Consider the following 15,214-nt stretch of genomic DNA (forward strand, 5'->3'; position numbering starts at 1 on the left):
CGGTCAGCGTGTATCCCGTCGTTGACGATATCTTTTTTTCGCCCGTACTTGCAGAGTAACCTGACGATATCGAGGGAGGGTGCCGGCATTGAACAATATCGTTAACGATTATCGTTCAGTGTGTAGGCTCAATGTCGTTAACTGCAGGGGGAACACTAGACGATATCGCTTATGGAGCATATCGTCTAGTGTGTTCGCGGCATTAGAGGTCATTGGGAATTTGCGCACCTTGGCTATTGCGCTATGGTATAATTTGCGAAGGCTACCCGTGTGCTAACCCTGAAGCTGTGAGAGGCCCCCCAGAACCTTGCAGTGATTACAGTGACCATTGCTCTATGGCATTATTTGCAAAGGCTACCCGTGCGCTATCCCTGAAGCTGTGAGAGGTTCCCCAGGATCTTGCAGTGATTACTGTAACCAGTGCTAGCAGATTAATCACCTATTTACTATTAGCACACTGTAAGGGGTAGATGTACTAAGCCTTGGATAACGTGGAGAGAGAGGAATTTCCAACCAATCATCTCCTGTCATTTTTCAAACACAGCCAGTAACATGACAGGAGCTGATTGGTTGGTAATTTATATCTCTCCAAGGCTTAGTACATCTGTAGTCTTCCTTCTAGCACCCTGCACCCCTCACAACCCATGCAGTTCCTCTATCCTGCCTGGGGTGTCGCTCTAGCACACTCTGCTGATGCAACAAACTGCAGAGATTAAGCAGTTTGTATGCTAGAAGCACCAGAGCAGAGAGCGACACCCCAGGCAGGAAAGAGGAACTGCACAAGTTCTAACAGGTGTAGGGTGCTAGAATGGAGCCTATATCTCCCCCTAAATCTTAATAAAAAGCCAAATATGCAAATGCTGGTTTGGAACAGACATCCATATTTATTGCACATTCCTCTACTGTCATCAGGTTATAATAAGACAGATGGATGTTGTGTTCCTCACTAACTGGGCAATAAAAGCTTTGCAACTAAACAAATGGTTTGGAATATTTTGTCTTACTCTTGGAGAGGTGAATGAAACAGACTTGATGGCAGTATTCAGTTCCGGGAGAGGTTATATAGTATTTTGCACATTAGACAGAAATCCCCATCCTGTACTGAGGAGCCCTAAATAGTGTCTAACAGTGTGTCTGCAGGCATGGATTGAAACACAAGTAGTTAAAGCATTGACTGAAAGGGATGTCAGGCAAATTTATTTCCCAGAAGTCCATTGTGAATATGAAAGGCTTATTTGCATAAGTCATGAGCCCGTAGCTTTAAACAGCCATTTACTCTTTTACCTTATACAGTGAGAGAAGGGGGTTTGTTTATATCCTATTTAAGGGATCCATCCCAGCCACTTTATGGTCCTGTGTGTCTGTTTTACAGGGGGCTCTTGTACAAGTCTTCCACCGATTGCTTTGTTCAAGCCGTACGCGGGGAGGGATTCCTGTCCCTCTATAAAGGTTTTATTCCTACATGGATGAGAATGGTAATGCGATGTCCGTAAAATACACAAATGCACGCAGACATCCTTTTAAAATATACCCCTAAGATTGGCTTTAAATCCATTAGTGTTTACAGAGATATTTTTGGCTTTGCATATGTTCTATCTATCTATCTATCTATCTATCTATCTATCTATCTATCTATCTATCTATCTATCTATCTAATATAGTGTTCCTGCTTGAAAGCGGGAAAGGCAGGGCACAGGCTCGCATGTAGTGCATACTATGAGTGCACACTCCTGAAAAGGGGGCATGGCTGGCTGGGGAGGGGGCGTGTCCTTGTGACACGCTCCCAACTAATCACTGTTGGGGGCGTGCCGAGTACTTACAGAGGTTCTGGACTTCCCTCAAGCTCTTCCCTCATGCTAAATGGCGTCTAGTCACCCGGCGGTGACCATTCACCACAACTTTTCCCACCCGCGTGATGCTGCGGCCTGCGGGTGAGGAAGACACAGGGCAGGCTGTTTTAGAGGGGCGCCGCTAAAAGGGCATGGCATGGTTTGCCCTTCTAAAATCGGACAGGGCGCGGCGCCCCGCTAGAACAGCCTAGCGGGAACATAATCATTAAGCACCCGTGGTCGGCCACTGTGCTGTCCACAGTGGGTAGTAATGACTTCCATGAGGTATTCCCGGTACATACTTGACACCATAGATCGAGGAATGTTGAATGTCCGCACAACTTCGGAAATGGAGTGTCCCATGCTTTGGGTACTCCCTATCATGCCTCATTCAAACTCAGGTCATTCACGTCGCATTGCCATGAGCAGCCTAACCGGTGTTCAAACTTACTCACGAGATGTCAGATTACAACTGATTTAGGTCTGGGCATTTCCAAGATGTCACAGTACAGTGACGCCACCTACCCTTAACTTTACATACTGCTAACCCATCACATCTGGATCTTCAGTGTATAGTGGTTGTATGTAAGAGGGGCCTGTCCCACTTATGTGTTATGCAGGTTGTGTGAATACCACAGTGTGTGAGGTGTGGTATGCAGCAGGCTTAAAAGAATGTTACTAATAGTCACTATATTAACAGACATTAGTGGGAAGACACCCTGATTAGTTGCAGTATTAAAGATTTATCCAGCTAAATCACAATGTGTGATAGGTACCTGGGTGAGAACTGTACTTAGTCACTGGTCCGTCCTACTGCGCTCTACCGAATATAGCATCTCGTAGCTGCCCTGTGTAGCATCTCCTCGGCACTTGTATCTGTCCAACCCGAGGCGTTCTATTACCAGCGAACTTGGGATAGTTACTATACTGCCTGGTTCACAGCGACATCAATTGTAGTAACGGCATCTGGTATCACAAAGACCGCTCAGGGCAGGAATACAAAGGGAATGGGCAGCGGAAAAGTATATTTCGATCCTGGGTCCCCTCTCACATTAAAGTAGTATTTTTAGATGGATAAACCCTTATATTCATTTATTGGTTTTACACCTATATTGTTCCATAGGCTCCCTGGTCGCTGGTATTCTGGCTGACTTATGAGCAGATAAGACGAATTGTAGGAGTTAGTTCCTTTTGAATCCTTTGGTGAGGTAAGTCACTTTATAGAGGTGTTTAAAAGTGTTCTTACTGTACATGCATATATATAGAATAATATACTCTATGCTGAATAATATAGGTATGTTATGAGTCACTAGTTATGTTATAAGTCACGGGGGGGGGAATTTTAGTTCCTCGTAATGGCCATAAAGTGCCTCTGAAATGCTTGGATGAAGGCATGGCGCATCCACAACTCGTAAAGTTGCGCAGGAAAATGATTGGAGACCGGCTACCGTAACCGATGGTGATGTGCGCAGCCAGACATCGCGGGTAATTGGATAACCCCCACTGAGTTCTGTGACCATATAAAGGCACAAGTCTGCAGGCCAAAATAAGTCATATAACATTCCCTAGGTGCACAAACATGAAGGAGTGTCCTTTCTGTGGGAGGTCATGTTATGTTTTGGGTTGGGGCCGGTGTTCTTGAAATGGGTAAAGCTTATGTATGCGAACCCTACTGCCAGGCTGTCAGTGAATGGGTTTATCTCCCCATCCTTCCCCCTGTCTCGGGGCACAAGACAGGGTTGCCCCTTGTCCCCAACCCTGTTTGCATTGGCTATTGAGCGTTAGCCTGTATTATACGTTCTCACCCTGATATTATAGGTCTACAATTGGGTAATAGAATGGACAAAGTTTCCTTATATGCAGATGATTTATTACTTTTTTTGTCTGACTATGTAACAGCTATGCCTGTGGTTCTTCAAGTCATAGAACAATTTGGAATTTTTTCTGGTCTTAAGATAAACTGGGACAAATCATCTATCCTTCCTCTTAGGGGGTTGTATCCGACTGTTCCCATTGTCACTCTCCCTCTCTGTTGGGTAAATAAATTTAAATATTTAGGTATCTGGATAACTAATTCCCCAAAGGACTATATAGTATTGAATGTTGAGCCCCTGTTTGTCTACTTAAAGGGCAAACTTCAGTCCTGGCGCCGGCTCCCTCTTACCGTTACTGGTAGAATTAACTTAATAAAGATGGTGGTGCAGCCAAAATTTGTGTACGTTTTGCAGCATTCTCCTGTTTTTATTACAGATACATTGTTTAGGCGTTTGAATAGTCTTCTTTCTTCATTGGTCTGGGTGAATCGTCGACCACGTATTCAATTGGCAGCTCTGACCCGATCTAGGTCTGGGGGAGGTTTGGCTCTTCCAAATTTAAAATTTTATTATTATGCGGCGCAGATGGCACATATACGGTTATGGCTTCAAGATGACTCCCCTAATGCCCTGCACGTTTTGTTGGTTTCTCAGATTTTCCCTAACTTTACACCATTGCAGGCCTTGCTTGCGGGTAGAATTATACAGAAAGGCCCTCCCCTGTTGATGCAAGCTATTAAGATATAGAAATTGGTATCTAGTATTCTACAGTTTACGGGATTAGATCCAGACACTTCTCTATGTAGTTATCGTATATTACCTGAACTGGCCTCTTTACAGCTTGAGGTGACATGGGGTTCTAACGGTGTAACTACATTGGGTCATTTATATGACACTTCAATTCTTAAATCTTTTGCACAACTCCAAGAAGCTCATCATCTCCATCAATCATATTTCTATAGATATTTACAATTACGGCATGCTCTCTCGGCTCAATTTTCAGATGGCCCTCCTCTAATTCAAATATCCCCATTGAAGTCATTCCTTTTATCTTTAGGTCCCCGGAAGATGCTTTCTTACTTATACTCCTATATATTGTCTTCTTATCATAAGGATAGTTTACCACATCTTAGATCAAAGTGGGAGAGAGATATTGGCCTTATAAGTGATACGGAATGGGATAATGCTCTAGAAGCTCCTCGTATTTCCACGACTTCTATAAGATTTCAACAGATTCAACTGTTTATTCTACACCGTACCTATTTAACTCCTGTTCGTTTGCTAAAATTTTGGGGGAGAGCATCTGACATATGCCCTAAGTGTAAAATTAGTAGCGGTACTTTCTGGAACCTTCTATGGGATTGTCCGGTGGTTAGCACTTTTTGGAATAAGGTTCTGAGAGTTTTGTCCAATACAGGTATTGTTCCCACTTTGGCTACGCCATTGACGTGCTGTTTAGGCTCTATGGACGATGAGGTAGTGGACAGATATCTTAAACAATACATTGTCAATATGTGTACACTAGCTAAGGTATGTGTGGCTCGGTCGTGGATGGCTCCTACAGGACCAGATTATAATGCTTGGCTGTCCTTGGTCCGTACCACTGTTGAACATGAAAAACATGTGTTTATTTGTCGCAAAGCTGAGAAGAAGTATGAACGTATCTGGAGCAGTTGGCTTAAATCCTGTTATGCCCGTGCACTGCCTAATGATTGACCGGTATATTATTGTTAGGATAATGAGGTAGATTATTACTTTGTTGGAGGTAATGTGCTGTGTGATAAGTTGAGAATTTATTGGGATCTACTTGATTTTACCAATTTTTCAGGTGTTATTTTTGACAATATTCCAATATTTGTATAGTGTGATATTTCTTTTTTATTTTTATTATTTTTTTTTTATGTTTTATGTGTATGTGTATATATATATATATATATATATATATATATATATATATATATATATATGTGCGTGTGTATATATATATATATATATATATATATATATTCTCTATGTTTATTGTTTTGGTATACACATTAATATTATATTTTTTATAAGCAATGGAATCTGGGATGCAGTTTGTAGATCTAGGTTTTATATTACAGATACTGTTATTTGATTATGTATTTATGTGTATGTGTGTGTGTGTGTATGTATGTATGTGTGTGTGTGTGTGTGTGTATATATATATATATATATATAATTATTTATTTATTTTTTATTATATATTTTTTATTATTTATTTTGTTTGGTTATTTGTTAATGTATTTCTATAAACCAATAAAAATTTACTCAATTTAAAAAAGAACCATGAAGGAGTGTATATACGTATATAGAATATAAATACATGGTAATGCAGGCTGAGTGGTTTTATACAGTTCATGAATCTCAGAGGTCACAATTATAGTAGGGGGAGGTACAGTACATTTATCCCTATAATATCCCAGTTTCCCTAGTGAACACTGGAGCAATGACAGTAGAACTTGCCATTTGTACAGAAATGAAGCAGCTTATACATATACAGTATTAACATCACTTACGTATTATATGTCTATACAAGTCTGCAAAAGTGATTTATACAGAGTAAAAAGACTGCGAGGATCCTGCCCATCGCTGCAGCTGGCTTAATTTACATTATCTTGCAGACTGGTCCTGGGCAGTATAGGATCATCTCAACTTGCTTAGAGGGAATTTCCGTAAGTTTACTAAACCCCCTCTCTTCCCAATCGTACTTGATGGGTTCCACAACTATCATTTGCTGTATTTAGCTATAGGGGAGTGCTGAAAACTCTGCGGGTCACCTTTACCGCTGCCCGGCTCTGTGCCAAGGAAGATCAGACAGCATCTCAAAGGCTTTCCATGAATAGCTGCTCTGCCGGAGCACCCCTGCTACGGCGAGAGCCCAAGTTTATGGCCCATTAGGCATAACCGATACTGTTACAGAGAAGGCCGGGCATACACTAGAATTTCTGATTTTATGCGTCTCCTCTTCCTATAGTCTGAAATAAAATATGAGCTGTTGGTGATGTAAAACTTTAATATAGGAGCAATACTAATGTGTTGATGTATGACGTTAATCAGTAATTAGTAGCTGGCAGCGCAGATTAATGAACAAATTGTTGTTCTGGCTCAGACCATTTATTGCAATTACCAGGAGAGATTCCTGTTGGCACAAACCGCTGAGTCCTGCCCTCTGCCGTCCATCTTACAGGCATTGGGTAAATGCAGGAGGTCACCCCCCTCAATTGCTGCTTGGTGCAAAGGCTAAAGCTGGGTACACACTTGCCAATGTGTACCAACCACGGGTACACATTGTGCATTGTAACGAACGACGGAACGATCCCTCGTTATGTACTTCATTACCTGCAACTGCGCTGCATGCGATACAGTCCGGTTGGCCGTGCAGCACAGCCGACCGGACAACATCGCATGCGATCGTGGGAGCGCGCCAATAGTCTGCGCGCACACTATGTGATCGCACGATCTGTCGTTTCGATCCGCATTGGAACAATAGATCGTTCAATGGATCGCATAGTGTGTACCCAGCTTAAAGCATGAGTGACACATGGAAACATGACGCCAGTGATTTTAATTTTAAAATAATAATCTATTTTGTTTTTCTTTGTGTGTGTAATAACAGGCATGAAGGACCTTTGCCAACCAATCACCAGGGGCAAATAGATTATATCGGAACATTGACTGTAGAAATATGCAATTTTTATGGATTAAAGACAATGAAAAATTCCCAGCTATGACCATTTGTTATAATATATGTAGATCATGAAGTTGATATTCAAGCATTTATTTTTACATAACAAAAGACTTGTTCTAGATTTATTTACTCTGGATATAAATCATAATATTAAACCTTGTCGGTGTGTATTTTTTTCTTTTTTGTGTGTTTTTTTGTTTAACCCAAAACTGTGTAGCGGTCACCTACATTTAGGTGTAGCATACATCTAACGCCAGGAGGTTTCACTATTCCTCCGGGTGTTGCCGCTGTAAGGGAACACAAGGCATTGCCTCAAACGTCATGCGCAAATTCCCTGGAATACACTCTTCTACCTCTAGACTTTGAGTGAATTATACCGTGCAGCGCATGCGTACTTTAGGCCTGATTCCGAGATCACAGATGCGATTTCGTACGCAATGCAGCTGCAAAAATATGCTAATGGTTCCAAAGATCACCCAAACATAAGGACACCCACTGCTGCCGCCTTACATGCGTACGACATAGCTTACTTGCGTAAATATCGGTAACATTGACTAAAATCTAGTGGTCATCTTGCCTTTGCGGCAGGTCTGACCAGCTGCAGACTCGGCAGCTCTCCTGAGCTTCCGAGAATGCGGCTGGCAAGAGCTAATTTATGCACGCCCATATAATGGCGTTTAAACGGTCAGACACGCCCCTGCATTTTTCTGACCATCCCCCTTGTTGCCACCCCTAAATGCTGACTACCTGCCACTCATTTTGCGATGGATTCCTCTGTGCGTCTGTAATTGTGGCTTATACGCAATGGCAAACAATCGCTCGATTTTGCGTATGTAATCGCCATTGCGTCCATCTCTGAAACAGGCCCTTTGTGGCCCACATTTCTATATTACAGTCCTGGCTTGAATTAGTGAATCAGCAGCGTCTGGGTCTGAAAAAGGTGCAGTAACTGTCAATCAATTACAAAATATTAAAAACACCACACACGGCTGAATAGTGGAGAAGTATAACTATTTGTGAATTCTTATCTCTGATCAATACAAAATGTTGTGTAATGTCAAATTAAAAGAAAGATCTAGAGCTTTCTCTTACTTATGAAATCCATTATTGTCTGGATTTTGCTATTATTATTCCCGTCTTTTGCTATGATACACTTAAATTAAACCCTCGTCGTTCCCACAATTTATTGGGGACCACCTGTGTACAATAAGAGTGTGATTAATTAGCTGCAGGATTCTATTGTGTTTTTATGCAGGATAGTTACACAATGCAATTCAGTTAGCATAGTGGTGGTCAATGACTGTGATACCCCTTTTGCTGGGTTTGCCCGGGTCGCAGCTCAGTGTAAAAGGGTCCCTGAAAAATAACCCGGGTCAAGTGACCCGGCAATCCAACCCAGATAGCTACCAGGGTCTGACCCAGGATGAACCTGGGTAATGGTGCAGTGTAAACAGTGCAACTCAGGTTATCCGACCTGGGTCATGCCTAAAATGCGCTGATTGGTGGCTGTGGAGCAGTCACCTCCCACTTTTTATGCCCTCACAAGTTTAGCAGGGCAGACCCAGGTTCAGTGTGAACGGGGCTGGCCTGAGAATAACCCAGATTGATGGTGCTGTGTAAATGGTGTCTGACCTGGGTTGGAACCATGTCTGAAAACCCAGGTCGGACTCGGGTTTTTGGTGGAAAACAGGTTTTTTTCACTAATTTTTGCCTGTAACCTGACGAGGTGCTCAATAAGCAAAGCCGGCTCTACCGCAAGTACCAGTTAGAGCACAGCCCAATTTGTGTGAGTCGAAGCCTTGCGCTTAAATTAATTTGCTCCATAAAGTACAATTTAAAAATAAATACACAAATGAAAAGAGCTTCATCATGAAGTTCAAAGAGAATTCAAACCCACAAAAGGTTATCGAAAAGCACCAAAAAAAGGGAAGGATATAAGATGACGTGAGAGCCTTTTATAACCCACAGCACTGTCAGGCCCATCATAATAAAATGCAGGGAATGTCATGCAACTGTAAATTTATCTACAACAAACTGGACTTCTAAGCAAGAAGTATACTGCGGGGTCAGTCCAATTAGGTGCGAGTTGCTGTTTTCTCTTTGTATTTGCATAGCGAATTCATTTTGTAATTCAATTAGCAACTCGCCCTGAACCGGTCAGTGAATTTGCATTTTTCCATTTGCACCTCCCTGAGAGTGAGAGATGGAAAGGAAAATCTTTATTTCAAGGCTAAAATGTCAGAACACCGTGCTGAACCCCTTGGACTCCTCCCCCCCCCCTAATGATTAATTTGGCATTTGGAAGATTCCAAATTAACTTAATTGGTCCAATAATTACATATACATTTTTTGGGGTTAAAAAAATGTGCCTCATATTACACAAACATCTACTTTTTCGTTAGTTTAGGCACCCCATATTTAATTACAGTATTTTTTAATTGAAAAATAATTTATTTTTAGCATTTTTTTTTTTACAATTTTTCAAAGTACCCCAAAATCACCTTTTTTTTTCCCCCTACTATTTTTTTTTCTTCATTTTTTCGTTTAATTCATTTGAGATTAAACAAAAAAAGTTTGCTTTTTATAATTTTTTTGCATTAAAAGAAAAACAAAAAACACAAATCAGCCATTTGACACCATTTAAAACCTTCAGTACTTTTCTTATGCCCACAAACAGCCCTCTATAAGGTCCCGTTAACGAAATTATGGTCTCTCCACTTTTTCATGCCCTTCTCTCACATGGCATTTGGCAGTCAATTCGCAAACCCCCGCTGCGAGTACCACGAAGAGGCATTTTTCATTGGATTGAAGAATTCTCGGGTGCGCGCATTCGTGCAAAAGTCGTTGAGTTTCATTAAACAAACTCGCTACTTGCACCTAATTGGATTGACCCCTTTGTTGGGATATCATCCAGTATAGAACACACATTTGTTTGTGAGCTGAAATAAAGTGAAATGAAACCACATACTGTATACACTGTAAATAGTACAGAGGTTCTCAAACTCGGTCCTCAGGACCCCACACAGATCACGTTTTCCAGGTCACCCAGCAGGTACACAGGTGTAGTCATTACTCACTGATACATTTTAAAAGATCCACAGGAGGATCACTTGTGATTCTGTGGGGAGACCTGGAAAACATGCACTGTTTGAGAACCTGTGAAATAGTGTATTCTGGCCCTGACTCAGAGCCGTACGCTAATGCTGTCACTGCTGCGAATTTTCGCAGCTGCTAGGGGATGTACCGAGACGCCCACCTGCGGCTTTGCAAATGCAAGTACGGCCATGGGAATTGAGACGCCGGAGCCATATTCTCTGCGTACGGGCTCGCAGTCGCAGAGTAAGATGCTCCTGAAACGGTTGAGACATGTCTGCGTTCCTTGCCACCACTCCATGTTACCTCCCCCAATGCTTCCTGCCTGTCAATGGCACTGCAAGTAAATAGTCTCTACGAGCGTCTAAGACCCATGAGTGGTTAACTGACAATCGCTTAAATCCGTAAACATCGGAATAGCGCACAACTCTAAATTTAGTCCATAGATGCCAGGTCAATTACACGCGAACCGCCGACGCCTCTTTTCAGCCAATTACGGCAGGGTGCTTCTGCTCGCACACCTATAGGCTACGAGCAGAATCTGTCTCTGTAATGCAAGGAAGCCGCAGGTACAGGGCCCGGCTGCTTCTGTGCTTAACTGAATCTGCCCTGTAGGCTACAAATTGCTTCGATACTGCCACCTTGAGGCTGACTAGGGAATTTTCAGCAATACGTCCTATATAGTCACAGTGGGGCTTGTGCAGAATTAGGAGCAAGTAAAAAAAAAAAAGCAATTTGCACCTAGACAAACCATGTTGCGATGCAGGGGGTGCAAATCCATTTTATTTTTTAGTATGCAGGGAAAATAAAGACTGCTTTTGCATGTATTAAATACTGCGGTTCTTTACACTGCAATTTAGAATAAAGCTAGGATGAGCCATTCCCAACAATAGATCTCTGGGCCTGATTCAGACCTGCTCGCGAGCACTATGCGCTCGCAAGCGGGCCGATGGTGGTCCAGTGCGCATGCGCACAACGGAGCCGGCACCATCGTGCGCATGCGCGAGACCCGAATAGTGACGGGTAAACAGTCGCTCCGGGTCTCGTACCAAAGGGGGTGTGCTGTCGATGTTGAGTGACAGCACGCCCCCTTTGGTGGGTGGGCCGGGGGAGTGGCTGCCCAAACGGAGGCGTTCCCATGTGAACGCCTCCGTTTGGGGGCGGCCCCACTAACATCACGAGTGATGTTAGTGGGAGAGACTTCGGCTCTGTGAGAGCCGAAATCTCTCAGGGGCTTGCGGAAACGAGACCCTACCACAAGGGTCTCGTCGCAAGCCCGATGGTCGCGATGGTCTTGACCATCGCGACCATATTCCTGGCCGCTCGCTATAGCTGTGGGTGGTCACCCACAGCTATGTGAGCCGCCAGGAGGCCGCTCTAAAGAACAAGAAGGCCGGCCCTGATTCAGAGCGAGCGCTCTGTCAGAGCGTCCGGCTCTGAATCAGGGCCTCTGATCATTAAGTTTATCCCCCTACAGTGCAACCTGGTTTTTGGCAAGGTGCAAATTTGTTCCTTTTCTTTTTCTTTGCTCCCAATTCGACATAAGCCCCAATGTTTGTTGTTCAACTTCACTACAGTGAAAAGTATAGTTATGCGCGCAACTTGTACAGATGTGTCCTTTGGGGAAACATAAATACAATACAGTGGTATGAACTTGAAAGAGCAAAACATCTCACGATCGATTGCTTCGTCGGGAATGCAAGGGTAATGGCAAATGGGAGGTGGGGCTTATATAAAACTACATTGTGCATGCGTGCCTTCTCAATGTGCCACCATTGCGAGCTCCGTAGAGTTTATGCCATAATAGTACTCCACAGGAACTACATATTATAATAAAATAATAGAAAAAAACAGCTGTAATAGCCTCTTCCCCAAATCCTTAACCAGCACCTATGCGAGACAGCATGAGCCAGCCTGCACTATCACAGAGAGGTATCACACTTTCTACAGAGAACACGTAAAGGTGTTTCCCAATAGCGACCAATGAGATTCGAGCTATCATTTTATAGACTGTACTAGATAAATGATACTTAGAAGCGATTGGTTGGGCAACACCTCCACTTTAGAAGATTTGATGGATACCGGTCGATTGGTCAACAATAAAAAGGACGACATTCAGAAGGTTGACCCCAGATGGTCGACACATTCTGAATGTTGACAGTAAAAAGATCGACATGGTCAATAGGTCGACCAGCATACTGTTGACAAGTATTTAGGTAGACCTGGTTAAATGGTCGACGCTAAAATATCGACAATTTTTTTTTTCATGATTCTTAGGCTAAAATAACAAAAAAAAAGTGTCGACATGTTAAATGTTGACTTTTTGACCATTTAACCCTGTCAACCTAAATACATGGTGACAGGATGATGGTCAACTCAATGACCATGTCCACCTTTTTACTGTCGACTTTCAGAACCAGTCGACCTTCTGATCTACACCCGGTTTGATATAGCTAACCCTATAAAACAGGGAGACAGTGAGCATAGCTTTCCCTTGCTATAGTGATAAACAGTCCCATGGCTGATAAGTACAGGGGTGCTGCCTCATTGATGCTGGGTACACACTGTATGACCTAGCGCTGCAAAAATACATCAAGTGCGCCATACACACTGCACGATCTGGTGTACAAAGGTGCAATGTATCATTACATGCCACATGTAACAGCACCATGTCGTCCATTGCCTCGTCCCATCTGCTGTGCAGAACAGCAGTTGTGACGATGTGATAAACTATCATCGTGCTCGATGGATCTGGTGTACACACTGTACGATATATCGTTCTGATCCACTTTGGAACGATATATCGTACAATACATCGTATAGTGGGCCTGATTCAGCAAGGATCGCAATTACAAAGCTGCACCCAGGCAGTTTTGCAATTGCGATCCTTGCAATAATGCAAATGCAGCAAGAGGTATATCAACTACTGCATTTGCGATCCCAGCACTGCGACGGAGGTCGCAGGCTGGGTTCACCATCACGATCATCGATGGCGGACGGCGCTAGGCCTCCGGTCGGCTGAGTAAGCCTCAGCTTACTCAGGCTGGACAGCTTGTGAGCCCTAGGACACTGTGTTGATCAAGGCAGATCCTGGGCTAGCCACTCCCGGAACGGCAACCGCCCCCGGCCCGCCCCTTAAATGCCTCTGCCTGTCAATCAGGCAAAGGCATTCAAGGGTTTGCGTGCGACTACGCAGGACCCATTCTGCGATCACCGTTCACTGCTGAATCAGGCCCAGTGTGTAGCCAGCTTTAGGAGAGGGTTGCAGAGAAACAGGCTGCCCTGCTCTCCCACAGGCTATCAGCCCCACTCTAACAAGCATCAGGGCTCTTCCTGGTCCCTGGGCTGGGGTAACTACCAAGATTGGAACCCTGGAGTGTCAGATCCACTTTATAATATATAAAACGATGGATTCGGACAGGAGAAAGTAATGTACTAGCAGCCGTGTGATGATAAGTCAGTGGGCAGTGACCATGTTTGCACTACTGCATGAGAACTCCACAATCACAATCTCCCTGTATTAAAGCTAACTCCAGGCTGCCTATCACAACACCGCGCCCCAGCCTACTCTCCGATACGCCAACCTGACGCAGATGGTCGGTTGTGACGTGGGTTTTACTGAAGCTGCCACCACGAAGAGTATTAGAATAGTGCTCTTGCGTTCGCCAGACAATTAAATCTCACTTAAATGTAGCAGGGGCCTCTCCAGTCACGTGAATTCATTAGAGCACAGAGATATCGCTGATAAAGTTTTACGATTTATTGAGAAAATATCTCCAGGGTTAAATTACAAGGAAAAACAGGTGAATAAACAAGACATACAGTTATAAATGCACAGAATGATTTCAAGTAAAAGAAAATAATAAAGAGTCAGAGTCCCTGCTGCAGTGGCTGCCGGTTCCAGGACTGCACGCAGGAACGCGAGATACTTGCGAGATCCTGCGCATGCTCAGTGGAGCTGGCCGGGACAGAGACACAGCGCATCAGCACTAGGCTGATGCGCTGTGTACTCAGGCAGGGATCGCCAGAGGGGTGAGTTAACACTCCCCCACTTCGGCCGATGAGATGTTCATACATCTCATCGTTAGTGCTTCCTACTTCGCTTCGGTAAAGAGGCGAAGCAGGAAGCGATATAGCGCCACTTAATGTGCCGCTATAATACATCTCCCCCACTGTCCTTTGTTCTACACAGATCTGTGTAGATGTAAACCAGCACAGCTACAAGACCTAAACCTCATATAACTCTCTGGGCTTTGAAGATATTTTATTGTAGAAAGACTGATAACTTAAGGTGCTAAATACGACCCTCTTAGCAGCCGATGTGTCTGTGCACTGGACTTGCACAATGACCACTTATGGTGCATACACACGTAGCGAGCTGTCAGCGATGCAATATCGCTGGCAGATCGTTATGCACCCTCCCTAGTAGGCTGGATGATAATTTTCGATCATCCAGCACACCACCAACTTTACAGTCGACTACAGCGACCTGCGATTGTCGATCACGGGTCCCTATAGTAACTTGCTTGATATCGAGCAAGTTCACCGGCATGCACGGCCGATGGACGATATCGCTATCGTCCTTACGTGGACATGTATCGCTGGTCGAAGGTAAGTTGGTAGGGACCATTTAAAAGAAAGATTTGAAAGATAACGGTAACAATAACGATATCGTTCAAATCTTTCTTTTAAATCGCTACGTGTGTATATGCACCATTAGGGTGAGAGCAAACATTATTTCCATGAAGCTTTTGTCTTCAAAGACT

The 15,214-nt window shown here is 43.6% G+C and overlaps 1 protein-coding gene across 2 annotated transcripts in view; it reads left to right on the forward strand.

Annotated features, from left to right (window-relative positions):
• Positions 1–7,486, forward strand: part of SLC25A27 (solute carrier family 25 member 27) — a 28,320-nt gene extending 20,834 nt beyond the window's left edge. Inside the window, exons 8-10 of one of the 2 annotated variants that reach the window (XM_088467361.1) lie at positions 1,373–1,475; positions 2,953–3,037; positions 7,284–7,486. In XM_088467361.1, the coding sequence (XP_088323487.1) occupies positions 1,373–1,475; positions 2,953–3,024 (175 nt within the window). In that variant the 3' untranslated portion in view covers positions 3,025–3,037; positions 7,284–7,486. The remainder of the gene's footprint in view (positions 1–1,372; positions 1,476–2,952; positions 3,038–7,283) is intronic. The other variant, XR_015877687.1, reaches the window with a different exon arrangement.
• Positions 7,487–15,214: the final 7,728 nt, after the last annotated feature.

The sequence above is a fragment of the Taudactylus pleione genome, unplaced genomic scaffold (genome assembly GCF_031769625.1).
Source record: "Taudactylus pleione unplaced genomic scaffold, aTauple2 ptg000070l, whole genome shotgun sequence".
NCBI lineage: Eukaryota > Metazoa > Chordata > Amphibia > Anura > Myobatrachidae > Taudactylus > Taudactylus pleione.